General features: G+C 49.9%; 11 protein-coding genes across 11 annotated transcripts; 7 read left to right on the forward strand and 4 right to left on the reverse strand.

Annotated features, from left to right (window-relative positions):
* Positions 1-423: 423 nt before the first annotated feature.
* On the forward strand, positions 424-4,395 carry TRUGW13939_10684 (uncharacterized protein; the record flags this gene model as incomplete). Its single annotated transcript, XM_035493794.1, has 1 exon — positions 424-4,395. One exon carries the CDS (start codon positions 424-426, stop codon positions 4,393-4,395), a length of 3,972 nt encoding a protein of 1,323 aa, XP_035349687.1.
* Positions 4,396-5,436: 1,041 nt separating this feature from the next.
* Positions 5,437-7,056, forward strand: TRUGW13939_10685 (uncharacterized protein; the record flags this gene model as incomplete). The annotated part of the gene is made up of 2 exons (XM_035493795.1): positions 5,437-5,785; positions 5,858-7,056. 2 exons carry the CDS (start codon positions 5,437-5,439, stop codon positions 7,054-7,056), a joined length of 1,548 nt encoding a protein of 515 aa, XP_035349688.1.
* Positions 7,057-7,724: 668 nt separating this feature from the next.
* TRUGW13939_10686 (uncharacterized protein) lies at positions 7,725-9,173 on the reverse strand (the record flags this gene model as incomplete). Its single annotated transcript, XM_035493796.1, has 2 exons — positions 7,725-8,723; positions 8,781-9,173. The coding sequence occupies 2 exons, from the start codon at positions 9,171-9,173 to the stop codon at positions 7,725-7,727; spliced, it is 1,392 nt and encodes a 463-aa protein (XP_035349689.1).
* A 1,225-nt stretch (positions 9,174-10,398) lies between these two features.
* Positions 10,399-11,397, reverse strand: TRUGW13939_10687 (uncharacterized protein; the record flags this gene model as incomplete). The annotated part of the gene is made up of 3 exons (XM_035493797.1): positions 10,399-10,646; positions 10,706-11,089; positions 11,145-11,397. The coding sequence occupies 3 exons, from the start codon at positions 11,395-11,397 to the stop codon at positions 10,399-10,401; spliced, it is 885 nt and encodes a 294-aa protein (XP_035349690.1).
* Positions 11,398-13,082: 1,685 nt separating this feature from the next.
* Positions 13,083-15,794, forward strand: TRUGW13939_10688 (uncharacterized protein; the record flags this gene model as incomplete). The annotated part of the gene is made up of 1 exon (XM_035493798.1): positions 13,083-15,794. The coding sequence occupies one exon, from the start codon at positions 13,083-13,085 to the stop codon at positions 15,792-15,794; it is 2,712 nt and encodes a 903-aa protein (XP_035349691.1).
* Positions 15,795-16,123: 329 nt separating this feature from the next.
* Positions 16,124-17,136, reverse strand: TRUGW13939_10689 (uncharacterized protein; the record flags this gene model as incomplete). Its single annotated transcript, XM_035493799.1, has 2 exons — positions 16,124-16,793; positions 16,859-17,136. 2 exons carry the CDS (start codon positions 17,134-17,136, stop codon positions 16,124-16,126), a joined length of 948 nt encoding a protein of 315 aa, XP_035349692.1.
* Positions 17,137-17,502: 366 nt separating this feature from the next.
* On the forward strand, positions 17,503-19,987 carry TRUGW13939_10690 (uncharacterized protein; the record flags this gene model as incomplete). Its single annotated transcript, XM_035493800.1, has 3 exons — positions 17,503-17,550; positions 17,603-18,056; positions 18,111-19,987. 3 exons carry the CDS (start codon positions 17,503-17,505, stop codon positions 19,985-19,987), a joined length of 2,379 nt encoding a protein of 792 aa, XP_035349693.1.
* Positions 19,988-20,130: 143 nt separating this feature from the next.
* On the reverse strand, positions 20,131-21,084 carry TRUGW13939_10691 (uncharacterized protein; the record flags this gene model as incomplete). Its single annotated transcript, XM_035493801.1, has 5 exons — positions 20,131-20,571; positions 20,626-20,720; positions 20,772-20,837; positions 20,900-21,008; positions 21,073-21,084. 5 exons carry the CDS (start codon positions 21,082-21,084, stop codon positions 20,131-20,133), a joined length of 723 nt encoding a protein of 240 aa, XP_035349694.1.
* A 295-nt stretch (positions 21,085-21,379) lies between these two features.
* TRUGW13939_10692 (uncharacterized protein) lies at positions 21,380-21,895 on the forward strand (the record flags this gene model as incomplete). The annotated part of the gene is made up of 3 exons (XM_035493802.1): positions 21,380-21,456; positions 21,574-21,769; positions 21,845-21,895. The coding sequence occupies 3 exons, from the start codon at positions 21,380-21,382 to the stop codon at positions 21,893-21,895; spliced, it is 324 nt and encodes a 107-aa protein (XP_035349695.1).
* A 387-nt stretch (positions 21,896-22,282) lies between these two features.
* TRUGW13939_10693 (uncharacterized protein) lies at positions 22,283-23,761 on the forward strand (the record flags this gene model as incomplete). The annotated part of the gene is made up of 3 exons (XM_035493803.1): positions 22,283-22,596; positions 22,661-23,342; positions 23,411-23,761. Coding segments are annotated over 3 exons (1,347 nt in total), but the record flags the coding sequence as incomplete, so codon positions are not given.
* Positions 23,762-25,494: 1,733 nt separating this feature from the next.
* On the forward strand, positions 25,495-27,291 carry TRUGW13939_10694 (uncharacterized protein; the record flags this gene model as incomplete). The annotated part of the gene is made up of 1 exon (XM_035493804.1): positions 25,495-27,291. One exon carries the CDS (start codon positions 25,495-25,497, stop codon positions 27,289-27,291), a length of 1,797 nt encoding a protein of 598 aa, XP_035349697.1.
* Between the last annotated feature and the right edge of the window lie 589 nt (positions 27,292-27,880).

Here is a 27,880-nt window from a genome sequence, read left to right on the forward strand (position 1 = left end):
GGGGCCGCAGACCCACCACGCTTTAACGAGAGATCGTTGCCCCAGCCACCGGGCAGCAATTCGATGGATGCCATGGTTCCCCTCATCACCGCAGGATACCATTATCGTCGTTTGCATGGTCAATCATTGATGCCGGAGAAGTGCTATTGGATATGACACCGTGATTGACTGTCGGCCGGAGGCAGTGTAAATACTGTCACCGGGCATCCTTTTTTTTTTTTTGCTTCTTTTCCCTTACCCCCTCTTCGCTTGCCATTTCCATTTATGTCAAGGGCTGCATGAGCCAAACCTTGTTCAACACAGCTCCCTCAGCTTCAAATAATTTGCGCCGAGACTACTTGCAGTCAAATGCTGAAGGAGACATATCCTTCACATATTCAATTGATTGATTGATAGAAGCACCAGCTATAGTAACCATTGAAAATGGTGAATCTTACAGGGTCATCCCTGCCCGCAACACCGCAGAGAAAAGATGGTAAACTTTTGCGCCAACAGATCGAGAGCCTTAACCATGAATTCGACCTGCGCATTCCGAACCCGGAATTGTTCTCCCCAGGCTCGCAATCGACGGCCGAGAGACCAAAAGAAGAGGAGTGTCGGGCCTGGCTGCACACATTGTTTTGGAGAGATTCTAAAGCATTCGAGCGTGGCCTGGACAGCTTCAGAGAAGAAATTCGCGCCGAAATCAAAGCAACCAGAGAGAAAAACTGGATACATAAACCAAGGCAAGATTCTGGAACCATACCATCTCGAGACCAATATCTGCAAACGGACAATTATCGAAGAATATCAGCCGATGAATGGCAGCACAGACTCCATGTTCTTTGGAATATACTTAGATCAGAAGTATGGCTTCTAAAGGGGGGAGTGAACCCTTCGCATAGTTCACAGGCGCTCGGCCGTCCTCGAAATCTCGCCAACGGCGGTCCGAGGGCTAGTGATAATGGCAGAGAATCGCCCGCAATCACCACCACGCCCCAAGCCAAGAGAAAATCTGATTTTGAAGAACAGGTATTTTACACGGCTCCTAATTCCCCTACTCTGTCTCCTGAAGACAGGTATCCGTCTTTGGGAGACCTAGACGAATACAATGGCCCTAACGGGGCCAATTTTTTCTTTGAAGAAACTACCATGGAAGCGACTGACGATTTGAATCTGGGTGATCAGACATCTAGGAAGTCAAGAAAAAGACAATCCAAGATTACCGATCATATGTTGGTTTCCAAGTCGGACCGTTCCTCAGAGAACAAATCCTTTCAGAACCCCCAACCCAACCAAAACGCCAATACCGCTACCCCTGGTACTAGCTTCGCGACAACAATAGGCTCAGTCTTCGACCCCCCCGATCGCGGTATTGAGACCTCCTTTGGAACCGATATTACCGAGCCGTTGGATGATGTACTTACGCAAGCCGATTCCATAGAGGCAGCGATGCGGAGTGATGACGCTTCTATGCTACTCAGATCCATCGAAGGAGAGAGATCAATATCTTTGGGGGCACACCAGGATTATGTCGCTGCAGAACAAGACCTTCTCGATACGCTTATCCGAAACGGCCCATTTTCAAATAGGATGTCTTTCCTAGACAAGGTCCCTTTAAGGGCGAAATACGAACTGGAACGAGTTAGACTAGAATGGGGTGTCGATCATAAGCTTATTCTCGCAGGAGAGAAGCCCCACGAAAAACATGCTGATTTGTGGAGTTGGTTGAGAAATCTAAGTGTACGAGTTGGGAAGAGTCTTCCTGAAAAGTCCTCCCTGAAAGTTTGGGATGCTGCAATTGGTCGATTTCAGGGGGACAGGCATTCTGAAGTGGTGGTACTGACCGGTGCCCTTGACTGGTGTGATGAGACTGAGTCTGGCATTTTCAAACTCAGACTAAACCCGCTGAAGCTGGACCGAACTTGCCGCTTCTATCGCCGTTTTGGGTCCGACAGGTTCCTAAGCATCACAATTCCTGCTTCATCGCAGGCCCCAAGGTATATACGAGATAGCAACGTGTCCCTCCGCGAGGTGACTGCGAAATGGCTCAGCAGCTATGACCAATTTTTGCTTGGAAGAGTGTGGAGGGCTTTTTATATTGAAGAATATAAGAACAAAAGCAAGACGAAAACTGGCGAGCCAAGATTTCGTGTTGACTTATTCGCCGTTGATGGTGTGGATTTCTTTAAGAAGTTGCACGCCCCGGTACTCTCTCCGCCCGGCCAAAGCTGTGACGTGCACACACGAATGACAGTGGAACAACTACTTGAATGGCACATTCCTCGTCGAGAAAACAGTCATCAGACTGACTGTAAGGTATTCAACCGGATTCATCTGGGACTTTCGAAGACGTGGGCGACAAAGACTCTTCGTCCGGACCAAACCCGAAAGCTTCCCGATATTGAGGGAAAACCTGTAATGAATGACGGCTGCGCTTTGATGTCTCGCCCGCTTGCTCGGGCAATATGCGAAGATCTTGGAATAGACGGAAACACGCCAAGCTGCTTTCAAGGTCGTATTGCCGGTGCCAAGGGGTTATGGATGGTTGACAAGGAACGCGCGGAGGACGATTTTTGGATCGAAATCTCCGATTCCCAGTTGAAGGTCAAGCCTCACCCGAGCGACTTTTACGGGTTTGTGGATGAACAAAAGATGGTATTTGAAGTCGCAGGTTGGTCTAAACCTCTACGACCATCTGAGCTCAATGCACAGATGCTTGAGATTTTAGCCAACCGTGGGCAGCCAAAGGAGCGTGTTGCAGAACTTGCCAGGACAGCTATCACTGACCTGTATATGGAGTTCAAAACAGTGATAGAAAAAGACAGTATTCCATTGGCGAGAGCTCTCATGCAGAAAATTCGTCCGATGCCTGAGGATGGGTCTTCACGCAACAACATTAGAAGAATTGACCAATGGATTATTAAAGATACTGAGGCTGTCATCCGACTCCTGGAAGCCGGGTTTTCACCTCGAAACTTTGTACCTCTGCGGGACCGCCTCTGGCGGTGCTTAGTGGACACATTGAATCGTTATGTGAATGACTGCCATGTGCCTGTCCCATTATCTACGTATGCATACTGCATTGCCGATCCATATGGTGTCTTGGAGGAGGACGAAGTCCACTTTGGATTCTCTAGTCAATGGAAGGATTGTCCTGAGTTTGAAGATGCAATAGTGGATGGTGTTGATATTCTAGTTGGGCGGACTCCAGCACATTGTCCTTGGGACATACAAAGGCGAAAAGCAGTTTGGAAACAAGACCTCCGACACTTCAAAGATGTTATTGTATTTTCTACCAAAGGAGATACCGCCCTTGCAAGTTTGCTGTCAGGTGGTGATTATGACGGAGACCGCCCTTGGATTTGCTGGGATCCAAAACTGGTGGACAGTTTCAATAACGCATTTCCTCCTCCAGATCATGTCCCGGACGCTGAGCATTTTGGTCTCATAACGCATGCTCGCCCAATGGGTAGTGTGGAGTCAACGGAGGACTTTCTAGAGGGTGTTTTCAAGTTTAATCTCGCCATGTCAAATCTTGGGCGCTGTACTGTGGAACACGGCAAGATTGCGTATGACGAACCTGATGGTATTGGCTCACCCGTGGCACTCGAGCTGGCTGCTCTTCTCAGTCATCTTGTGGATAGCCGGAAGTCAGGAGTTCAGCTCACAGATGACGGATGGAAGCAATATCTGAAAAAAATCAGCCCTCGCGCAAGAAGGGTGCCAGCCTATAAGGATGTGGACGCTAAGCAAGGAAAAAATGGAAACATCAACGACTTCTTAAAGTTCAAAGTCGCAGTTGCGGAAAAAGATACGGCCCTGAAAAAGTTCCATGAGCTTTGCAAATCTGCAGGAGAAGAGATGCGCGATGCGGATCTTGTTCGACCCTGGCAAGCAGTATGGACAAGGGCTGTCCGTGAAAATGATGAGGAATCGCCGTTGTTACTCACAACTTTGAACATTATAAAGGAGCAGATTGGCCAAGCGCGCGACAAGTGGTCAAATAGCTGCAATTCCACTTCCGATATACCGTTGTCAGTCAAGGTTGAATTTGCTGCCGAGCACCTTAACCGAATTGAAAGACCAGATACACCACATCCATTGGGCCATACATGGCAAAACAGCGAATACGAATGGCAGACCATATTAGCATCCGGGGCATACTACTTCTATTGGCGCTCTGCATTCCCACTGTACGCCGCTGGAGAGACTCTGTGTTGGATAAAAACCGGCAAGGAACCGGCACGTCTTATTCGTGACTACATCTATGTAAGCATGAAGGTAAATTCAAAAGTCGCCCGGCGATTAGCAGATGAGGAGGTCGATGATACACCAAATGACGATTCCGAGTACAGTGATGACTCGGATGGATATGACGGGGAGTCTGTATTTGACGCTGTCCTTTCTGCATGACCGCAAAAGGCGACGTCTTTACGGAGCTCCCAGTCTACCTAGAGGTTGGGAGACGACTAATAGTCCATGGATTATTCTTGTCTCGTCTTTCCCATTAACCACATGTCTTTTCACAATGTCAAACTAGCATATCTTCTTTATGAAGATATTCATTAGATCAATCAATCATACGGCTCCTTTGTTTCGGCATATTGAATATCAGCGTCAGCATCTTGATTGTATACAACCATGTGATTCGGTCGGCCCCACCACCACGGCGGGCCCGCGCTAGTCCAGATCGAGGAGATTCACATGTCATGCATCCCAATTATAGTGATCTGATTATCTTTTGCCGGTGCACAAAAATATGCAAATATTTGTAGTTTACTTTGCCACTAATAGTTGGCCTTGTCTCGGAATTACTAATTCGTATGCGTTCAATGCGTCAATGCGCCAAGGAATTTCCCCCGTCTGTGATTCCCGCGGCTTGGGAGGAGTGAGTTTCTTTCGCAATAATGATATTAAATAAATAACCATGGCACTAAGACTGCTTCTTGGGCCTTGCTACTAACTAATAGATTGCCGGAAGAGGCTATCGGCACTTGATTTACTGGGTCAGCAATGCTTAATAGTAATAGTAATTGGCACAATCACAGGGAAAACTCCCGGTTGACATGTGAACAAAACCACCGCCCCTCCAATCGAAATTTGCCAGGGTGGAATCAGAGAGACATGCATGCTGTGACCAACTTTTTCCTCTTTCTTTTTTCCTTTTTTTTCCCTTTTTTTTTTCCTTTCAGTGATACCACGGTAGAGCCAGACAGTAGAGCCAAGGCGCATAAAATGTGATAATGTAAAAAGAAGTGTGACCAGCCAGTGGGGGGCGGGCGCTGATTGGCGGGCTGGCCCATTTTCACGTGCAGGCATCAAACTCGGGCGTCCCCAACGTCCTTCAATCTTCCCCAATCAGTTTTCGCCGCCATCTGCTCCGGCCAAATCAAACTGTGCGAGGCCAGCTCGGAAAAGACGGCGCAACTCTCTCTTGTTTCGGAAATAACAATAATGGAAGAAGAGCGACGCATTGAACAGATTGGCTCTGGCCAAGACCCGGCCTTCCAGCGGCACGAGTCACCGGCCTTCTCTCAGCAAGCACATGCTTTCGCCCCAACCGCAACACCAGGAGTGGCTGCTCTTCCTCCTCCTGCTGCGAACATGAGCAGAGACCCATCTAGCGCTGCTGCTCCGGTGTCTCTGTCTTCTATGCCGCCCACTCCGTCGTCTTCGTCGACTCTCTCTTACGACCCCTCGCGCACGATGATGGACGTTGATGGCGATCGCGCTCGTCGAGCTGCTAGTGTCTTATCCATGGACGATATTGAAGCCGCTCAGGCTCTGGAAGGGCTTCGCTCCGGTAAATTTTCCTCGTTTTCTTTTTTTTCTATATCCCTCTTATACTATCTTATACTGACGAGTGAGATATCAGATTTTGGACATTCCCCTCCTCAACAAACATCCCATTCGCAACAACCTTCCCATTCCTCTGACACGCCAGCTTCAACCCAGCCTGAACCTTTACTGTCTCTTCTCACGTCGACCCATCCGTTCATCTCGTCCGCAATTAGCGGGTCCGTATCTGCGTATGAGTCGTCCAAATCGTATTCCACACGCTTTAAATACGGAGCTGAATTTATCGAGAGAAACATCGGATCGCCCGTCGTTAATACTGTCGGCACCGTTTCGCGCAAGACTGGTGTAGAGGGAGGTCTTCGCTGGGCTTTTCAACGGCGAGACACCAACGACTTTGAAGAGCAAAACAAGCGCAGGAAGATCGAGCCTGCTGATATAGAGAAAGCAGCGCTACAACAACGCTTGCGGTCCGCGTCGGATACGTCATATTCAGAAACTTTGCCGCCATACGATGATCAAAAGTCGCCCAACTACGACGAGATCAACCGCGATTCAATGCAAGCCGAATCAGAACAGAGCCAGAGGAGTTGGCATAACCGTCTGGTAATATCGACCTCTGGGTTGAGTGTGGCTATGAGCGATGAGTCGATCCGTCGGCTAGCCTACTGTCTGAAATGGCTCAAGTGGGCCAACGAACGACTCAACAATGCAGTCTTGGCTTTGAAAAACGTGCTCAGCAAATGGGAAGAATCAAAGCAGGGATCATCTACAGATGAGAACTCGTCCCAAAATCGTGCCATGTTGTCGAAGCACATCCAAGTAGTTAAAGAAGACGTCCTGCGAACGTTGAAGCAAGTCGTCGATATCGTGTCCAAGTACGCTGGAGGTGCACTCCCCGAAAACGCCGGGCGTTTGGTGCGCCGCCATCTCGTCTCGCTCCCGCAGCGCTTCAAGCTGGCATCGACTTCAAACTCGTCTACCGAGTCTGGGAACTCGGGCTCAGACGTGGCAACCAATGCACGCCGCGTGCTTGTGCTCGCCCAAGAGGGGCTGGACATGATGACCCAGGTGCATGGCGTTGTCGACGACACGCTGGTCAGCGCCCAGACGTGGTGTGAGCGGTTGAATCGCAAACTGCCAGACCTAGCGAACGATCAACAAAACCCGTCAGAAGCCACGCAACAAGAGAACCAGGCAATGTCGATTGACATTAAATCGCCTATTGTAGACGCTCCACACCGAGAGGTTGAAATGACAGATGCGGATGCTGTCTAAGACATTTTACTTGTTATACCCACATTCTTTTTTTTTTCAGTAGCGCTTTACCGGTTTTCTCTTCTTTTCTTTTCTTCTTTTCTTTTTTTGATTGATATCCCCCCTTGCGTCTGTTGAATCTCTTCACTTGGGTTATTTTATGTTATTTATCTATTTCGAGTTCATTCTTTTCCGTTATCTAAAACCCTCGTTTTTTCTATTTTCCTCTTCGGGGTTCAAGGCGCAAGCGAGTATACGATGCATGTCAAAGGTACCAAAAAAAGAGGTGGCTGGTATCATTACCAATTGCAAAACAAAAATTGATATCCTTGAAATGGTCGATTTGTCTCCATATTTCAAACCGTATATGCCGTACAGTAAGTATTAAGTATGCACATGAACTTGAGAAAACATTTACATGCTTTGTAATAGATATCGAATGTATCGATTTAACTGTCATACATCTTCACTAGAAAATAGATTCCACAAATCACTTCATCTCCGTTATGCAACATGCAAATTATGCAGTGTGTTCAAGGGTCTTGGGGTATCTCAGATGCGTATAATACTAACAAAAGAAAAAAGAAAAGGAAAAAAAAAAGCATAGATCCAGATAATAAGAAACTCCAACGTGAAATCAAATAGAAATAGAGAAAATGATGACCCCCCAGTAAGGTAAGACGACTACATTAGCGACCATAGTATTGCAGCAATTGTGCAATATCTCTGTCTCGAGGGATCGCGAGTGGTGCGTCTTTGCCCTGGTGCCACCTTGCCCACGCAATAGCCGCTTCGTGTTCAGCTTTGACGAGGCCCTCGCGTCGCTGCAGGGCTCGTCTTTTCATTATATTCTGAAACTGTTTACGTGCGGCGCGCACACGGGCTGCTCGTTCTCGCGGGTTTGTCAAGCGGCGATGGAGCGTAATCTGGGATGAGATTGAAAACTCCTGTTTGTGCCAGGGGAGGATGGGGGGTGACGGGGGTCGAACGGGTGATGGGCCGGGGGGTGAAGAAGCAGCGGTAGATGGCGAGGAATGGGAGGAGTAGGTGGATGATGTTGGGGAGGTCGAACGACTGGTGGCAAATGGGTTAGGTTCTCCTTCCATGGTGGCAAGGCTCATCGGTTTAATTGCTGCCGTAGTAGTCACATTTCCGTTTGCATTTGTGTTGTGGCCATGGGTCATCAGCTGGTCTACCATGTCATGCGAATCTAGCCTAAGCGGGCGGTGTTGACGTGCAGTCCACAGGGCGAGCTTGTATTTCCATGAACGAAAATCGTCCATCTCATCGTTGGTTCGACAAAGGTTGAGGGCGCTGCGGCGATGGATGTAGTGTTGATGGATATGATAATCAACACAGTAGAAAGCAAATTTTGATTCATAGCCCTGGTCAACCTCTTCCATCCCGGCAAAGATTTTGTTCTCTCGGTTGCGATTTATGTGTCCTCCGACTAGTTCTAGATACCTGTCTTGTTGCGCTTGTGTGGCCAGTTGGAGATAGCCTGGTGCACAGACTTCTTGAGGCATTTCATCTGGGGCAATATCCTCGCATGGCTGGTTGAGGACGAATGGAGGATCCTCTGAACAGCGGTAGATTCCATGGCGAATGTCTGATTCCATGATTTCAGGATCAAAATTGATCGCATCGTCACAGTGGTGGCAGTCGAGAGCCTCTTGCAAAATGCCATTCTACGTCAGGCCAGTTAGCTTGAGTCAAATACAATCAATAAAAGATATCAGACATACCATTTCCACCTCAGCACTAGTATAATCATCGACTGTTGATCCGGTGGACGTGGCTAAATCCTCGAGCTTTCCTTCCACGTCATCGATGATGCTGGGTGCACTGGACAACCCATTGAAATTTTTCAAGATCGCTTGCACGGTGCATATGTCGCCATAACTATAGGAAGCGTCTGAGCCATTTCCAACGAGTGAGACATCCATCCAATCGCAGACAGTCCTGTTGGACAGCGACTGTTTAGAAGAGCGAAGCATGAGTTTTGGCTGTTGAGGCAGCTTTGGTGGGTGTAGAATCAGCCTCTGAGTGGGCTTTGACGAATTGGTGGAGTTTCTCTGCGATTTCTTGTGTCTAGAGGTAGATCCAGACCGCAGCTGGACAGCTGTGGTCTTATTCATACTGCTCAGGCTGAAATGGGGTCGGTTAAATCCAGCTCGAATGACAGGTATCGGTCGATGCCGAAAAGAATGGGTGTAGATAGGACCGAGCAGAGCACAACGCAGGAGTATCCTCATAGAGGTTGCAAGTTTGCTGTCAGGAATCAAGCAGATATTGCAGACGAAATTCAAAGGAGGGGGAGAAACTGAGTCACTGTGAGACAGTATTGTATGAAAGCGGCGGGTCTATTGATGTGAATGGTTAAATGTGCAGACAATAGAGGGGGCTTTGATTGTTCAGTCATTGGTAAAAAGCCACTAAAGTTCCAGAATGCCATTCACAGAGTTGTTCACAGCTATGTCAAAGAAGGCGGTAACAGATGAAATAAGATGGTCGTCCATGGTGTTGTCAAAAGATGGAAAGCAACAATAAATGGGCAAACTCGGCGAGAAGAAGAAACGAAGCAAGCCTGGCCAGGTTCCTGACTTCTGACTCGGCCATTCTGTCTCCGTATTTTTGCTCCCACAGGGCTGACTGAATCACATCGGTTGATAACTTGATACTCATGGTTTGCAGCTATCAAGTGACAAGACCACCCCCTCTGCAACGGTGGTGAGCCAGACAGGCGATAGTAACAGCAGCAAAAGCTGGTTGCAAGGACGGCCTAGGTTACATTGCGCCTGGCAGAGCTGATTGGCGACGCATCCAAAGTCACCGGGCTGGTCCAGGTCAGTGGGCGACAAGAGATGAGCGAGATGCGCTCCCGTGACTCCGCGGTCTGAGGCGCTCCGGCATCACTGGGCCAGCCCACCCCGGGTCACATGGCATGCCCATCGCTCGCCCATCGCTCGTGCCTGTTCTCCCTCTTTAAATAATACAGCTGGACCCAGAACTGAGGCTACAAAATGAGAAAACATCGGCGGTTCTGCTTTGGATACCCGGCCAATGACGTCATTTACGGCCGGCGTCAAGTGAGTTTGAGAGACAGACAGTTCGGTATGGAAGCATCATCGGATTCATCTACTTGTTTATTTTGACTTGTACATCCAAAAATCAGACCTACCGACTCGATCATATGTATCTTTTGTTTTCCCCGCCGCCCCGTCACAAAATCTATGTTCTAAGTCATCATCATAAGACAAAACGGCCAATCCAAAAACTGCGTTACGGTCCTAGATCTTCCCAAGTCGTACCAACCCGTTATCCAATTCGTATCGTCATCATATCGCAAATATGTGCAGTCGCTTAAGGAGCAGCGTAGCCGCCATCGACGAGGAGGTCGGCGGCAGTGGTATAGCTGGATGCGTCGCTGGCCAAGTACAAGAAAGCGCCCTTGAGCTCTTCGGGCATGCCCTCACGGCCCAGAGGGATCTTGCTCTTCCAGAGGTCGTGTGTCTCCTGGGGAATGAAGTTGGAGATCTCCGTGGCCATGTAGCCAGGAGAGATGGTGTTGGCGCGAGCGAACTTAGCCCATTCAACGGCAAGAGACTTGACTGTCCTAATTGTTAGCGGGATAATACCAAAGCATTGATGCTCGTCGGGAGCTGCATACCGAGGTGAATAACACCGGCCTTGGCGGCGTTATAAGGAGCCTGCAGCTGGGGAATGTTGACAATATGGCCGCTCATGGAGGCAGTAGCAACAAAGCTGCCGTAGGTGAAGTTTTCCAGCTTGTTGCCGAACAAGTCAGTGCCCTCGTCTTTCTGGCGGCGCCAGTGAGCGGCGGCAGCACGGGCACAGTACCAGGTAGCGTCAAGGTCGGTCTGCACAACGTCCAGGTAGTGCTGGATGGGGCCATCGACACTGGCACCCTGGGTCCATGGAATACCGGCGTTGGCAATAAAGATATCGAGGCGGCCGCCAAGGTCATTTACAGCTTGGTTAATGGTATCCTCGGCCTTCTTGTGGTCGCGGAGGTCGGCTTGGTAAGCCTTGGCTAGGAGACTTTAGCAGCCGAGACTATCTAACAGCCGGTTTTCTTTCCAACGTACCCTTTACGCCATACTTCTGCGCGATCTCGGCAGCTCGTTCGGGGGCCTTGTCGTTTGAGTTGTAGAACAACGCAACGTTGGCACCGGCCTCGGCAAGACCCTGGACGACGCAGAGACCGATGCCAGCACCGGCACCGGTGACAATGGCAGTTTTTCCCTTGAGGGAGAAGAGAGCGAGCAAGCTGTTGTGCACGGGAGGGACTGTGTTGTCGTGCACGAAAACAGCGTTCTTGTCGATAGGAGAGCCAGACATTTTGGATCGAATGCAAGTGCGAGCGTATATGCAGGGTACGGTATGAGAGATGAGTAAGATTGAGGAAAAAAAGAACGCAGGACGAGGGGGTGCGCGAGATGAAATAGGCGGGCGCTGCAACTTGCGTTCTGGTTAGCTCATCACAGGGACTGAGGGGCAAGCTGGGCGGTGATCATTAAGCTCGCCGGTGGAGAGCGGGGCTTTCATTGAGCATATCGACTCGGCCGATCGAAGGTCGAAGGCCACTTGGGAAATTCGTCAAATTAGGGACTAACTCGGTGGCGCATGCTAGGGCAATGGATCGCTTCTGTTCGTGGCAGTCTGTGTGTGTGTGCTGCAGACCGCTGAAACGACAAAGGATACGTCGTATGGAACATTGACCATTGTTGTTTTTCGTAAAAACTGCATGCCAGCACAGCAGAGTCTATCACGAGGGCCAGCCACAGACGCCTTTCGAGGGACCGGTGAAGCAGATTCGAGACGTCGACAAGACGACTAGACGGCCGTAGTGTGGGGATGCTGAAGCTGCTCCGGGGAAGACGAAGAGGGGCGATGACGGCAAGTCGGTGGAGCCAGTCCACTCGAGCTGTCAGAAAACTAGTGGCAACAATGAAAAATAACAAATAACAGGAATGGGTAATAGTAGTACCTGTTTTGCCGGGGCTCGATGTCTTTCTCCGTGCCTCTCTGGTGCGGTTTGTTCCTCAGGAGCAACGCCATACAGAAAGCGCTCAGGCACGTACCTCACCTCGTTAGCCCTAATTGACGCGACTCGCAGTGTCGGCACACTTCTCGATCCGGAAGCAACGGCAGAATTGCCTATTCGGGTGTTGGCCTGCTGTTGGGATCCTCATTATTAATATTTGACTGTGTAGTTGGTATTATTGATAGATGATAGAATAACAGTAGAAGTGTAGACGCGACGATGCTAGGTCGCAGCGGAAGGGGGGGAAACTCCCATCGCTCCTTCCCTGCCGCTGCCGCGTGCTATCCGCAACCCTCAACCCTCCCCCTCCTTTTACTCCCCAAACACACAAACACACCAGATAAGTTTCCCACTCGCATCCGATTAGTCAAAGTCCCTCGCAGTAACCCGGTCATTGTTCTTTATTAAATCCAGCAAAGCTACCACGGTCGCTCCTCTCAGAATAGCCCTGAGCACGATGCATTCCAGCAAGCAACGGTACTGCCAACCGGAGCATGTTTCCAGCCTTCCAGCATGCTACAGCCTGGCGATCAGGGGCATCCATCCAAATTTGCGTGCCCTCTTGAGATAGATCTTCTGGTAGCATATCCGTCCTGGGCAAAAACCAGGGATGGGGGTCACGAACAGGCTAAGCGCATTCTTCGCGTTGGGTAGGACCTGGAAGTTCGCATTCCACGCCGACCACCCATCAATCCGCCTTTCACAACAGTCAACAGTCAACCGGGATATGGCGGTTCTCACCCCACGGACGCTGCTCCAGTCGTGATTGCCTTTGTGCTGACCCGCCACTCCCAATGCCGTTGCTTCGTTTTGTGTGTCCTCAACCTGCCCGCGCCAACAGACTTGACCTCAACATCAACGAGAGCGCCGTCATTTCGCCTGTCTCGACAAACGTTTGGCTACTCTATAATTACGGGGAACTGTCAAGTCATAGCTTGCTTCGCTCTATCAGTACAACTTCGCAAACGACATCGGGACCATGGTAGGCCTGCCCATTGTGATCGCCGTGGCCGTAGGGTGTTCGGCCTTCCTCATCGTCGGTGCCATATTGGGGGTGGTGGTATGGTGGAGGATGAGACAAGACCGTCTTTCTTTGGCCATGGCTCATGCTCGCCAGACCATCACCCACCAGGGTCCCGCGTGCAGTAGTTTTGTGACAGAGTCTCCAATCGAGTCTCCGCTGCCAACATATCCATATCCATACCTACGTCACGATTATATACCTATTGGCTCCCAGGAATCGATTCAGCCTTGGGCACCGGCTGCCAAAAAGTCTTCGCCCCCGACGCTGAAGAAGGAAAAGTCCAAATCGATACGAAGATCAATCTCAAAGTCCTTGTCAAAAAGTCTCTCAATCGGGAGGAGCAATCAAAAGTCGCGCCAGCCGGACCCGATGCCTGTCTCGCCCTTGGATGAAACCTTTCTACCACCTTTCCCCAATGCGAAAGAAAAAGAACCAAAATCTGCCATTGCTGGCTTTTCAGAGCTTCCTACCGAAATCACCCCTCGCAACACACCGGAAAGGGAAAGAGATGATGACATACAGCTGGAAATTCTCAATAATCGCCCTAGTTCCACGGCATGGCCTCTACTTCAACAAGATCGCATTTCGTCCGTCTCGGGTGGTCAAGCTACTCTTTTTAACCGCTATCCGTCGAGGCTTCGCAGTGGAAGTATCACCGCTCAGACTGCTGGAACGGTCCCAGAGATGCCCATGCCACCACCACCCGTCGGCCTTGCTCAGCCATACCAGTTATCTCATGAAGACTCGTTGATGGGTATGTCATCATTGAGTTTGGAAACCGCCAATAGCTCCATCCTAGACGACGGCCTTCGGAGATCAATGTCGGTGGATGGAGAACACAGCCACTCGCCGTCTTTACCACCATGCCCTACTTTCACACCCTTCAGTCCGTATGACATCGTAATCGGTGGCAGTGTCGCACGCAACTGTGCATCAGAAAGGCGATCACAAGCACAAAGACTATCCTCCTCCACTGCTAGGCTCACCTACATGTCAGCGGAATCGGATGATAGGGCGTCTCCTCGGAGAAGTTTGACAACCCGAGAAGTATCCCCCCAACCGTCTGGGTGGACTGCTAGTGAAGTCCCACGCAGAAGTGAAACTGTGTTTTCATCATCTTCGACCGGGCGTTTAAGCAGCCGTCCAGCAAGCAACGTTTCGGCCTCGAGTCCAAGCGGCAGGTATTCAGCTACTGGACAGGGGCTGTACTCTCGTCAAGAATTCGGTACACAAAGCCATCAACAAGCGCGATATTCCATGTACGAGACGCTACAAGCGAAGGAAGAAAACAACTCTTCTTTTAGTAAAAGTGTGGGAGATCGACCTCGGTCTATTCAGACACAGAGTCCTAAGGCTACAAGAGACAGTCCCGGAAGGGCTCCTCTGCCTTCCGCAATGAAATCAGCCCAAAGCATGCGCAAAGGCCATCGGAGACAAAACTGTGTTCGAATTTCTATCCACCCTCCCATCACGTTTGGTGGACCAGCTTTCTCGCCTATGCTTGAAGAGCCAGAAGAAATTTTGGACTTGGAGAAGGATTTTGCCGTCCCGAAATCACAACATCAATCAACTCCGTTATCTGTTAGAAGGACAGAGTCAAAGTACCAGCCAAAACATGGCCGCCATCGCTCAACTGGGTCCATTTTAGAGGAGCCTGTGATTCTTGCTGATTCCGCTGGCATAAATTCACGTATTCCACGCCCGAGCTCGTCCAAAAAACGTCCACACTCGCGGACCAGTTCTGCTGACGATGTTTTCATGTCCGAGAACCGAGTCATCATACCTGACCGCAGCCCCGGTCCAGTTCCTGAAGAAGACCACTCTTTATCGAGCACTCCCTCGCCCGAGAAACACGAACCGTTGTGGTGTTTGCCTCATTCTGATGCATTTGTCGGATGCTCGCCCATTTTACCGACCAACGCATCAACAGGAAGTCCTCGGCGGCCTGCGCCCAGGGGGCCTCGCATTCAGCCTATAAGATCCCAGAGAAACACCGTCCCGTCTCCTTCATCATCACAGCCTCTTGCGAACGGCGTCTATACATTCACAGCAGGATCATCATCCAGTGATGGATCTCCGACATCCAAGGTCGGCCGATCCCACACACTCGCAGCATCCCCAACGAAAGATGTACGGAAATCCATCACACTTCTGCGACGCATGAACAGTGAAGCCTGGGACGACGAGTCGAAGCAGTATCGACGCATGGGTCGAAATGCTAGTCTTACGAAACCCAGGATCAACAAATTCTCAACCCCTCCGCAAAGTAACCGCAGCTCCATAATGAGCAACGATAGCTTAACGATATGGGAAGACGCGAGCGAAGACGATGCTTCCACACCACCACCCGCCCGCCGAAAGAATCATCGGTTCAAAATACTTGAACGTATCGATTCAGAAGGCGCAACCGAAGAGAACATGAGCAACGCTTCTGCTCAGCGTCAGCAGACTATCCGCCAGGTGCCCCTAAGTAGCAGTATTGTCACTTTTGGAGACAACGAACGCCATGTCAAAGCAAGCAGCGACAATGGCACTGATGAGATTGTGAATAAACCAGCTAAAAGGGCGTCGGTCGTATCAACTCCTAATGCTAAAGCTCACGGGTACGGAATTATGTCGTTGACACCAGGGAGCTTATATGATGGAGATGGATTTTTGAAGGAATAAGTGCATTTATTTGATATGCTGAAACGTAAGTAATGATTTGATTATGAGATACCAATTTTTAGGAGGTTCAAGCTGTTCAGGGTGCGGCATAACTCTTGGACTGTAGTGTTAGTCAAAAAAATATTAATAATTTTGTCAAGATGTACGTTTTTCTCAATAGCACATGTATATTACGTGAAACAACAGACCCTGACGACAACATTGAAATACCTCAACGCCATTTCAATATGCTTTTTTCTATTCCTACAAGATAGTATAATCGGATGCCTCTTTTTTTTTCCCCCTTCTCTTTCACTAGTACAAATTACTCCACCTTTTAAGAGATACAATCAATCAGTTCGTCTCCACTTCGTCTCATCGTCATCGTTTCCTTCCCCATTCTGAGCAGGCCCGTCATCCCTATCATGTGTGTTGCCTGCCCCAGGACCAAGTCCAGGGAGAGACGGCGGTTCGCCCTCACCAATCCAATTCCCTTCTTCGTCAAAATATTCGTGCATGTTGTCGGCCGTGATCCAGCCTGAGCTGCCATCCACGGGAGGCGGTAATCCGCCGTCGGCGGCACCCGACATGATCAACCCAGCTTGCAATAGACCTCCAACCCCCGGTTGCTCGTTTCCATCATAGTCTTCTCCTTCTTCTTCGTCACCAGTTGTGACTGGGTCTGGGTGGAGGTTGGAGCAAGCAGAGACAGCGGCGAAGAGTGCCTGTGTTGCGGTTTCCTCTGGTTTTATCTCGGCGCCTTCTGCTGCAGGGTCTGTCTCTTCAACAGCAGGGGCAGCAGTGGGTGGGGATACAATGGTGAGGTTGATGCTATCCTCTTCTTCGTCTTCTTCGGCGCCGCCGTTGTCGGATGGAATCGGGTTGGCGATTTGCATGTATAAGCCTTGTACTTCTTCGGAAGACGCTGGTAATTTAAGTCGTTGAACGGCATGGAGAGAGATGAGGGGATAAGGAATAGCAACGCCCGAGCTGGCCTCTGTCCGGTAGAGGAGAAATTTACTGCGAGAGATAATCATGTTAGCAATTGCGCAACAACAGACATATATATATATATATAATCTTACTCAGAAGCTGCCCAAACATCCACCCCGTCAATCACCGTCTCCTTCTCCTCGGCATCGGGAGCTGCCCCCGATCCATTTGTGTCGGAGGCTGATGATCCACGCAAAGTACGCAAGGCTGGCGATCTAGCGAGCTCACTCTCCAAGATAACAATCTTGCATCGCGCGCTGTGATAGTGCAGAACCGGAGCGCCTTCGTAAAAGGATTCGGGCGTGCGCGACTGATGCTCTGCCAAGGGCGTGAATGAAGCTGCTTGAGGAGGGGTTCGAAGGATTTCCATTGCGGTTTGCGCGTGCGCACAATTGCGGCTTTGGACCAATTTGCAGAGGACGAAGGGGACTGAGAAATTTTTAATTTTGTAGAAGTCTAAGCGACGTCTTCAGTGCAAATGGTTTGGACGTTTGAAAAATTGTTGAAGCAAGTCGATAAAAGGAAGCTTAGACTGGCCGCTGAAGCCTGAAGCTCGGGGCACACGTGATCTGATAAGCTTGGACGCCCGCTGTCCCCCCGCATGACGCCAGCGCCAGCGGGCGGTAGCGGTCTAGCACCTTCTATCAGCAACCAGCTCTCCAAGAGGAACCTTTCTGTTTGACCGGATTGTTCCTCTTTCGCCTTTTTCACCCTACAACTGAAGACGGTTTTATGCATGTCTGAATTCAAGCTTTCCGCGTCCCTAGAAGGCCACGGCGATGATGTGAGTTTATTGTTTACCCTGGCCCGATTAGCTAGCTTATTAATGATACCAGGTACGCGCCGTGGCCTTTCTCAATTCCAACGTTGTAGCTACAGCTTCGCGAGATGCTACAGTTCGTATATGGAAGCAGGTTTCGTCTCCACCACCGGTATTCGATTACACTATCGCCGCTCACGGATCGGCCTTTATCACCTCCCTGGCATACTACCCTCCCACCGCTGAGCACCCTGAAGGTTTGATATTCTCTGGCAGTCAAGATGCAATTATTGAAGCTCGCCAGCCGTCCAAGGCGTCCGCCGATAATGCAGACGCTATGCTCCTCGGTCACGGCCACAACGTCTGCTCGATCGACGTCTGCCCTGAGGGTGGTTGGGTTGTGAGTGGTAGTTGGGATGCTACTGCGAGATTATGGAGAGTGGGTAAATGGGAAACTGAAGTGACCTTGGATGGGCACCAGGGGAGCGTATGGGCGGTGCTGGCCTACGACCAAAACACTGTGATCACAGGTAGGAGGTCTGCCGGCAGGATGACTTGGGACAGATACTGAACGAGTCAAACAGGTTGCGCGGATCGCCTCATACGTATTTTTAACACTTCTGGGAAGCTCCTCAAGACGATAAAGGATTCGCAGGATGTTGTGCGGGCCCTTTGCAAGCTTCCTGAAGGCCATCCTTCAGGTGCTCAGTTTGCTTCTGCAAGCAATGATGGCGTGATACGACTGTTCACTTTAAACGGGGATGTGGTGGCTGAACTTGCTGGTCATGAAAGCTTCATCTACTCGGTAGCAGTGCTGCCGTCTGGCGAGCTTGTGAGCTCGGGCGAGGATCGTACAGTTCGGGTTTGGAATGGGACTCAGTGCGTACAGACGATCACGCATCCGGCCATTTCTGTTTGGAACGTGGCGGTGTGTAAAGAGACAGGGGATATTATCACAGGCGCTAGCGATCGTAAGGCCAGGATATTCTCAAGAGACAACAGTCGACAGGCAGATCCGGAAACAATCCAGCAATTCGATAGTGCTGTTAGAGAATCCGCGATTCCACAGCAACAAGTGGGTGATATCAACAAGGAGAAATTACCTGGGCCAGACTTCTTGAAACAGAAATCGGGTACTAAAGACGGCCAGGTGCAGATGATCAAGGAGGATAATGGCAGCGTCACAGCCCATACATGGTCATCGGCCACGCAGGAGTGGATCGCGGTTGGCACCGTTGTCGATTCTGCAGGCAGTTCTGGAAGAAAGACTCAATATCTAGGTCAGGACTACGACTATGTCTTCGACGTGGATATTGAGGATGGGAAACCGCCGTTGAAGTTGCCATACAACCTATCACAGAATGTTTACGAGGTCGCAACCAAATTCATTCAGGATAATGAGCTTCCGATATCTTATCTAGAACAAGTGGCAAACTTTATTACTCAGAACACGCAAGGCGCAACGCTTGGCCAAACGACAGAGTCGCAGCAACCGGCCTCTTCGGATCCTTGGGGTCAAGAAAGACGATACCGACCTGGTGACGCAGCAGCAGCATCTCAAGCAGCTCCAACGCCATCATTGCCTGAGAGCCGCCAGGACGTGCTCCCGCAGACTACCTATCTTTCTATAAAATCAGCCAACATAAAGTTAATTTTGAAGAAGTTGCAAGAGTTGAATGAGCAAGTCATAGCTGCGGGAAGCAAAGAGGTTTCGTTTAACCCACCAGAGTTGAACACTGTACTTGCACTGTGCAACCAATTGGATGCTACAGGATCAGTTCCCAAGGACCCTGCCACAGTCGAGTCTGGGATACAATTGCTCATCAAGGCAGCAACCAAATGGCCAGCTGGCAGTCGACTTCCCAGTCTTGATCTTCTACGACTTCTCGCAGCCGCAACACCTGTGACTGCTGAGGCGCTCTATCAGGGGCAAGACGTGGTCTCTGCGCTCCAGCAGAGTGGCATGTTTGAGGGCCCTGTGAATGGCAATAACGCGATGCTGGGTATCCGGTTATTCGGGAACCTTTTCGAAACGCCTCTCGGTCAAGAACTGGCCGTGAGCAAATTCGACGAGATTGTCCGCAATGTATCGTCAGTCACCACGGCGGCGATCAGCGCCCCCAATCGTAACATAACGATTGCTGCAACCACCTTGTACATTAACTACGCGGTATACTTTTCTACAAATGGACGAGCCACGAGTGTAGAATCTGCGGAACATGCTCTTCAATTACTTGAGGAGTTGACCAAGATTTTCTCCAAGGAAAAGGACTCGGAGGCAGTGTATCGTGGTCTGGTGGCGGTGGGAACGCTTGTCACAACGCTTGGCGAAGAGGTCAAGAGTGCTGCTCGGGAGATTTATGATTTGAACAGCGTGCTCAGCACTGTCTCGAGCTCGGGCGCTGGACGAGAACCGCGGGTTAAGGGCGTTGTTGGAGAAATCCGCAAGGCGCTTTCATGATGAACGATACTTTTTTTTAGTCTGATAGAGGTTCTCAGCCTACGAGATTAGTTGGTCAAAGAGCGATAGAAATGAGATTACTTGAGATCAATTTAAAATTATGTATGCCAAACCCGTCGTAAATATTATTCTTTTTAAATCTTCTAGAGCTTCTCGTCCGCATTCACGCCGACTTCGACAATCTGATCAATACCAGAATACTCTGGCAGATCCAGGTCATATTTATCAGCAATTTCCTTTGTCAAGAACCTGCCCCCGACAAAATGTCTCCCCTTGTACCATTTCACACATGGCTTTGGGGCAGTCAGACTAATCAACGCCGCGGGCATAAACGTTGCCCCCGGTTCTTCGCCTCCGGCTTTGGGCGGACCCTCTTGGATATCCCATGAGCTAGGGGCGTCGACACTGAGAACAGGGATTTTGGTTTCTTCAAGTTGTCGAATAATGGACGGGAATGGCTCGCGCAGCGGCTTTTGGAAGGAAAAGCCAAAGATAGCGTCGACAATGAGGTCGGTTGATTGCAGGGCTGCTGTGAAATCCGGGACAAAGGGGACTTGGAGATTTTGAAGTTGGATTTTTAGGCGCTTTTTTTTTATAAAGGTTAGACTTTTATTTGGCGAGAAGGAAATTTTATTTACCTCGTATAGTTCATTCTTGCCCTGTTTTGGGTAGTAGATTGACGGTGCATATCCGTAATGTGCCAGATGACGTGCGGCCACGAGGCCGTCGCCTCCTATACGGCCATTAACAACTGTACAGCTTAACAGTAGAAGGGGGTAGATACCATTATTCCCAGGACCGCATACAACAAGCACGCGTTTTCCCTTGGTCAGAGGATGAAAGCGATAGACTTTGTCGAGTGATAAATCAGCTTAATCAATACGAGTCAGTCTATTTAAAAAAAAAACGAACCGGCTTGGGAGACCGAAAGTCCGGCTAATTCCATCAACTGGTCCAAGGAAAAACCACCAATGTCCATGAGGTCCTTGTCCAAGGCAGCAGCATCTTTGGAGGAGATTGCCTTGGAAAGTTTACTGCTGTTAGTCGCCTTGCTGTTTCTTGTAGGTTATGTCGGAGATGATTACCTTGAGCGACATGTTTAGAGCTCTGCTATATCGATGCTTTACAAGTCGCGAGGGATAGGCAGTGTGTTTCCAGAGGGTAGAGAGACGCAGCATAGACTTGAAGTTAAGAGGTTTAATATTAAGTATGGAATTACATCATGCGTTCATCTCCAATCTACATGGCCAGCATGATACACTATTCCTTAATTGGAATAGTGTCTAATTGCCAAGTCTTGGCAGCCAGTTCTGTTCTTTCCGCGGAAGTCAACATTTAAAGCTCGCTCCAGCGACACTGCAAACAATCAATCACTCTCGAATTACATTAATTATGGTTGTTAGAATCCGGCTGTCGCGTTTTGGCCCGCGCCATTCGCCCTTTTACAACATTGTCGTGGCCCAGGCGAGGTACGTTAGAAATGTGTTTTGTGCTGTTGAGCCTTTGACAACCCCGTCAAGACGATAGCATCATGCTTATAACAAAATGACAATTTGCCATTTCAACTTGCTAATTTCTGTCAATAGAACTGCTCGCGACTCCAAACCGCTCGAAGTCATCGGCACCTACAACCCAATCCCGCAGAAGCCCACGAATTTGTCGGAAGAAGAAGCCCTCGTCGCGAAGCCATTCAAAGAAATTTCGCTGGATCGGACACGAGCCAAGTACTGGCTGGGAGTGGGCGCACAGCCAACCGATGGCGTCTGGCGACTGTTGACACTGGTGAGTGATGGAGACCTTTCTTGTTCAGATTTCACTGCAATCCATCGTGACTAACAGATGAGGGGTTGATCGCAGCTCGGACTGTTGGAAGCCAAGCCGAAAAAGTTTGCGGCGCAGAAGGATTAATTATGGACATCTGCTTTATATCCGATTGGAACAACTTGGGATAGAGCGGTCGTGGAGGGGGAGGAAGAATGAGTTGTGCTCCCGCATTTTTATGGCGTTACGGATCAGGCCTTGAGTGGCCCTTTTTCAAGTGTATAATTTTGTACAATAAACGGACTTTATATCTTCAATATGGATCAGTGAACTGGAGGATGTCCATGTAATGGAAAATCACGTGCACTGAATAATACAATAAATACATTGTTCTTCCGGTTCTTACTGAGTACCCCTGTAATCATTTCTCCCGTGATCGATCTTTGATATGCTCGCGTCAGCTTCTGCTGTTAGTTCACCATGCAACGACCTGTACGAGCCATTTCAAAATTTTGTGTCCCTGATGTTCGCAGGACCTTGACTACGCCTCTGCCTTTGACTTGTTGTTGTCGACGTATTTCCTTACCATCTAATTCGAGCAGCACATTTACGTCGTATCGAAAAGTCAGGTTGTCATCACAGTGGAAATGCACCCCCAAAATTTTCCCCGCCTCAGGATTCGAGGTGATTGACCAGTCCGTCGAGATTGACGAGGAGACTCTGTCGACGTATCAGCCAGAAAAATATTACCCTGTCAAACAGGGCGAGATACTCAATGATCGGTATCAAACACTTGCCAAAATAGGATATGGAGTCACGTCAACAGTTTGGCTTACGAAGGATTTAGTGTAAGTGCAAACAAAGCGTAATTTATTGGGTTGTTCGTGATTCTAATAGCACGATAACAATCAGCGCGTCAACATATGTTGTCTTGAAAGTTTTCGTGACGGGTCAAGACCGGGACCATGAGCGAGAGCTGAATGTTTATAAGCACATGGGTTTGCAGGAAACAAGACATCCAGGTAGAAACTTTGTTCGCAAGCTCCTTGACCATTTTTACATTCAAGGACCCCATGGTCGTTATGTTTGCCTTGTTCATGAACCCCTCGGAATGAGTGCAGATCTTTTGATAAAGATGTCTCCGGGGCAAGCAATGTCCCTTGATGACATGAAGCCAGGTATCCGACAGTTACTTGTTGCTCTGGATTATCTGTATTCAGAGTGTCATATTATCCATACGGGTAATATCTCAATCCTTCTGACGAGCTTATGTTATGGATCTAACTCTGATGCAGATCTTCAACTGAAGAACTTACTACTTCCCGGTCCAGAGACAAGCTATCTTTCGCGGTTCGAAGAAGCTGAAGTTGCAGACCCATCACCTAGAAAGATACTTCATGACCGGGAACTTTACAGATCTTTGAGTTTCCTTCCAAGAGGCGGTGGACTACCGCTTCTCACCGATTTTGGAGAAGCCAGGCCGGGCGACAAAGAAAACAATGATGATATCATGCCAAATGTTTACAGAGCTCCCGAAGTGATGCTGAGATCGAATTGGGGATATAAAGTGGACATATGGAATGTTGCCATGGTTGTGAGTTAAAACTCACTCATTCTATCTTTGACTTTATTAGAATCTGTTGACGATTTCGATTTGTGTAGGCTTGGGACATTGTTTGCTCTCGCACGCTTGTTAATGGTAAAAATGCAGATGGTATATTTGACGATCGGGTCCATATGGCAGAGCTTGTTGCCCTTCTTGGCCCTCCACCAGCCGAATTTCGGGAACAGAGGCACCTGAGCTCGGTCTTCTGGGACGAGTCGGGCAATTGGAAGGAAACAGCTCCAATTCCAAGTACTACTCTCGAGAGTCTGGCAGCGAACATCCAGGGAGAAGACAAAGAAGGGTTTCTACGATGGCTCCGGATGGCCTTGCAGTGGCAGCCCGAGGAGCGGGCAGCGGCTTTGGAGCTGTTGTATGATGAGTGGCTGATGAAGGGGCTAGGAGAATGATAAGGAAGCAAACTACCAATGAGATCTTCAGGAAGTACTGATATCAATACTAGCATGTGCTTGACAACAGTACAAGTATTCAAGTATGTAAACATAGGCGCGGCTGGTATGTCACATGGTCGGGAATGGTTTCCGGCCTCATTCCTGGAGCTGTCACCAAGTGCATAATAATTATTGTGGACATACTTTTTGAAGTTCATATTCAAAGACGAATAATATTAAAGAGGCTGTCTAGTGAGTACAAGCTAGTATGACCGATAGTGTATACAGTATAGTGCAAAGTTTAAACAGAAGCGCAGCCAATGGGTGCATGCACGGGACGTACGGGCAATACGTATTTTAACGGCAGGTGTGGCGTTGGCGTCGCGTAATTACTGTTTGGTACATTCCAGCGCGGCCAGGCTTAGAGTATATTACCCTGCGTAGTAGTAGTAGTAGTAGTACTACACCATCTCGTGTCTGCACATACTTGCTAGTTACTTAGTATTCCAATACCTCCGTACATACTCCGTACATGATACGATCCTGTACTGCAGCGACCGAGCCAGGTTCCTGGGTCGTCGGGATAGCAAGCCCTAAGTGCCACTAACGGCACGCACTGGGCCACGTTCGCAAGCAGCCTGCTGGTTGGCCGACCGCGCCCCACAGGGCCCCGCTGCATGCGGGCTGCGGGCTCTCATTGGCGGGCTGCGGGGTTCCAGAGCCGGCCAGCCTTTTGGCGTTGCGAGATCGACGACGCACGCACCTGTTCAGTGTTAATTTGTACTATTCTACTAGTTAGTATTATTCTCTAGTATTATTCTCTAGTATTATTATGATACTATCAAGTCTTCCTGTTCCTTGGACCGTGTGCGCCTAGTCGGCGCCGGCGCAACACTAGGCTCGTCACCCAGCGTGCAGCCATACCGCGATCTGCCTCTGCTTGTCCTCCGCGTACTATGGGCATGTTATGATTATTATTATTATTATCGTATTATTTGCTATCGTCATTCTGGTAAGTGACTGCCTGCGACTAGGCTGTTTCCGGCCTGGGTCCCAGACTCCAGGCGCTGCGCCTGGTCGCAACTTTCCCGGCCCCGTCGAATCGTCGTCCCCTGGCCGAGCCCACCTGCCTCTTGCTTCCTGCTGCTCGTTCTTGCCCGCCCGCCCCCCTCCCCAACTTTATCCTCGACCTTCATCTCTACTAGTATTATTGTTCTGTCATCCTCCTCCTCCCATCTATCTCTCTCTCTCTCCATCTCCCCCCCCCAGTCTTGCCACCCTCTCCATCGCTTCGCTTCTCGCCTTCCGATCTGTCCCTCTTATTCTTCTTCTCTCGCGACACTCCCCTTTTTTTTCCCTCGTCTCTTCGCCCCCCCGGCCAGCCTTCTCTGCATTCGCGTCGCCTCCTCCACCGTGCAGCCGCATCTCCATCTGGCCGTCGTCGTCGTCGTCGTCGCAAACCTGCTCTCCACCGTCTCGTACGTGTCGCTACTCGCTCTTAGTCGCCTTTCCGCCGAGAACGAGTGATCGCCTGGTTTGATCGCATTGTATCAATCAAATTCCGCCCGAAGAAACTGCGTCGTGACCCCCCGGTACGACAAGGAACAGGGAATGGTCGCGTCCTGGTAGCGCGCGAACGCATCCTCAATCTCGATCGATTCTTCACTCCATTTCGGTGCGCCGCCGAGTGCACTCACTCCCACACAGACCGCCGCCCGTCTGAATATTAAACCACGCCCTCCGGACCAGGCATGGTCGGCACCTCGTCCACCCAATCCAGCCGCACTAGTCCTGGCTCTTATAGCACAAGCACTACACAGCGCGCTCAGTCGGTGTCTTCCAGCTCCTCGTCCCCCCAATCCTTGTCGCAAGGACCGTCTGCGGCGCATAATGCGATGTCGACCGACGTCTACAATCCCGCTGTCTCTCAACCACCAACATCTTTGAGCTCTTCTTTCTCCTACCCTTTTTCTCCCATCGGTCCGCCCTCGTCCTTCGACGGCCTCGGCGCAAACACAATGCGCCTAGGCGATGCCGATCTTTCGCCCCCTATGAACGGCTTTCACCGACCTCCTCCCGCCAACAATGGCGCCGCTATTCTCATGCGTAAATTGCCCAAGAACACCAGCCGCGATGCGCTGCGCTCCATGCTTCTGTTCGCCAAAGACTTTGTGGACGCCGATTTCATTCCGTCCGATATGCCAGAAGACGCCAACTTTTTCTGTGCGATCGCGCGATTCAATACCGTCGCCGCCGCCGAAGAAGCTCGCGCCTTACTTGATGGTAAGCCAAACACCAGCAACGACGCCAACATGATTGTCGAGATGTACGCCGGTCCCCTGCCCAACCGTCGCAACACCATCGACCACACCTCCGCCCGAGGCCTGTCCGGTCCGACCGCTCGTCAGTCATCTCGCTTCAACGGCACCTTTCAGACCTTGTCAAACGGCATCTCGCAACAACCCAATGCCAACGAAGCCCTTCCGGCTCCTGACTCCAACTCCCGCATGAACAGCCTCTTTTCTCCTCAGTCCCCACTCGGAAATGGACTCGGAGAATTGCCTCGTGTGAGCGGGAAGTCGGTCATTGACCAAGATCTCGATGAGGACACTGGCGAATTGCTCAAGGACCCTGTCGGCTACGCACAGAACGGACACTCAGCCATGCCTCTGCAACAGCGGCGATCAACCAATCCTCAGATCCCGACCGGCCGTTTCGCTGGTCTATCTCTCGCCACCAATGTATCCTCGCCGCCTCTGCAAGGCTACTCCAACGGCAACGGAGGCCGTATGAATGTACCCACTCCGTCCACCGGAATCCCACCAAACATGGCCGGCAACACTGGCTTTCATTTCCCCAACCAGCATAATCCCCGCCATAGCTTACCGGCAGCGAATCCAAACGACTTGAATCCTCCATGCAATACTCTTTACGTTGGCAACCTACCCGCCGACACTCAAGAGGAAGAACTCAAGGCTCTCTTTTCCAAACAGAGAGGCTACAAGCGTCTGTGCTTCCGCAACAAGCAGAATGGCCCCATGTGTTTCGTCGAGTTTGACGAGGTGGCAATGGCTAGTAAAGCTCTGAACGATTTGTATGGATACAAGCTCTCCAACAGCGTCAAGACCGGCATCCGTCTCAGTTTCTCCAAGAACCCTCTAGGCGTTCGCAGTGGACAACCCGGCAGCAGTGTCAACCCTGCCACCCCTCTCAGCCCACAAACGCCAATCCATGGTGCCAGTGGCATCAACTCGATGTCCAACCCGATGTTCTCTACTGCCAACGGTCCTCCACCCGGTTTGTCGGCCCCCCCTGGTCTCGCTCTTCCTATGGGGATCAGGAATGGCTCCATTCCACCAAACCAAAACCCCCACCCTCCCATGACCAACGGGGCTTCTTTCAACGGCAACAACGGTCTTGGGATTCGAGCTAATGGTATGAATCCCATTGGCTCCAATTCTCTAAATGGAGGTTTGCCTGGCGGTGCCCCAAGTGCCGGCATGGGGGCTTTCGGCAATGTCTATCCTGACTATATGATGGGCCGGTGATTAACCGCATGAAAACAAACAAAAAAAAAAAACGGATCAACATCTCAAGTATGGGTAATGCATGGCATGTTTTGATGATACCTGGATTTCATGGCGCTAAGGTTTTGGGATCATAAGTTAGAGCTGGCATACGGAGGATTTGTTTACCCCTCTCATTCGCATACAAGCTTACATGGCAATCGGTTGTTTTCTTCATTTTATTTTATTTCTCGCCATCTTCGTTTCAGGGCTCGGTTTGCACAGCGTCGTCTTGAGTTGTTGTGTTGTCTGTCTGGTCAATGAGATTTCTTGTTAGACATGCACGTTTTTTTCTTTCTTTTTCTTCTTCTTTTTTTGCTGTGTCGAATTGGAGATGGTGGGTGAAAATTCTCCATTTCGTTCTTTTTATCGTTCTATTAATTGATCATTGCTCTAATCTGTTTCGATATCTTTTCTCTTTACCTTGTTTGCTTTCTGAAGGACGTATTTAAAGATGGTCTTGTGTCTCTTGTCTTCTGAGTCTGTCTCGCTCATGTGATTCCCCTTTTTGCAGAACAAAAGCATCCATTCTACGGCGCATGAGAACATGGATGGATAATGTGGTATGGGA

This window comes from Talaromyces rugulosus, chromosome VI (assembly GCF_013368755.1).
Source record: "Talaromyces rugulosus chromosome VI, complete sequence".
NCBI classification, from domain to species: Eukaryota; Fungi; Ascomycota; class Eurotiomycetes; order Eurotiales; family Trichocomaceae; genus Talaromyces; species Talaromyces rugulosus.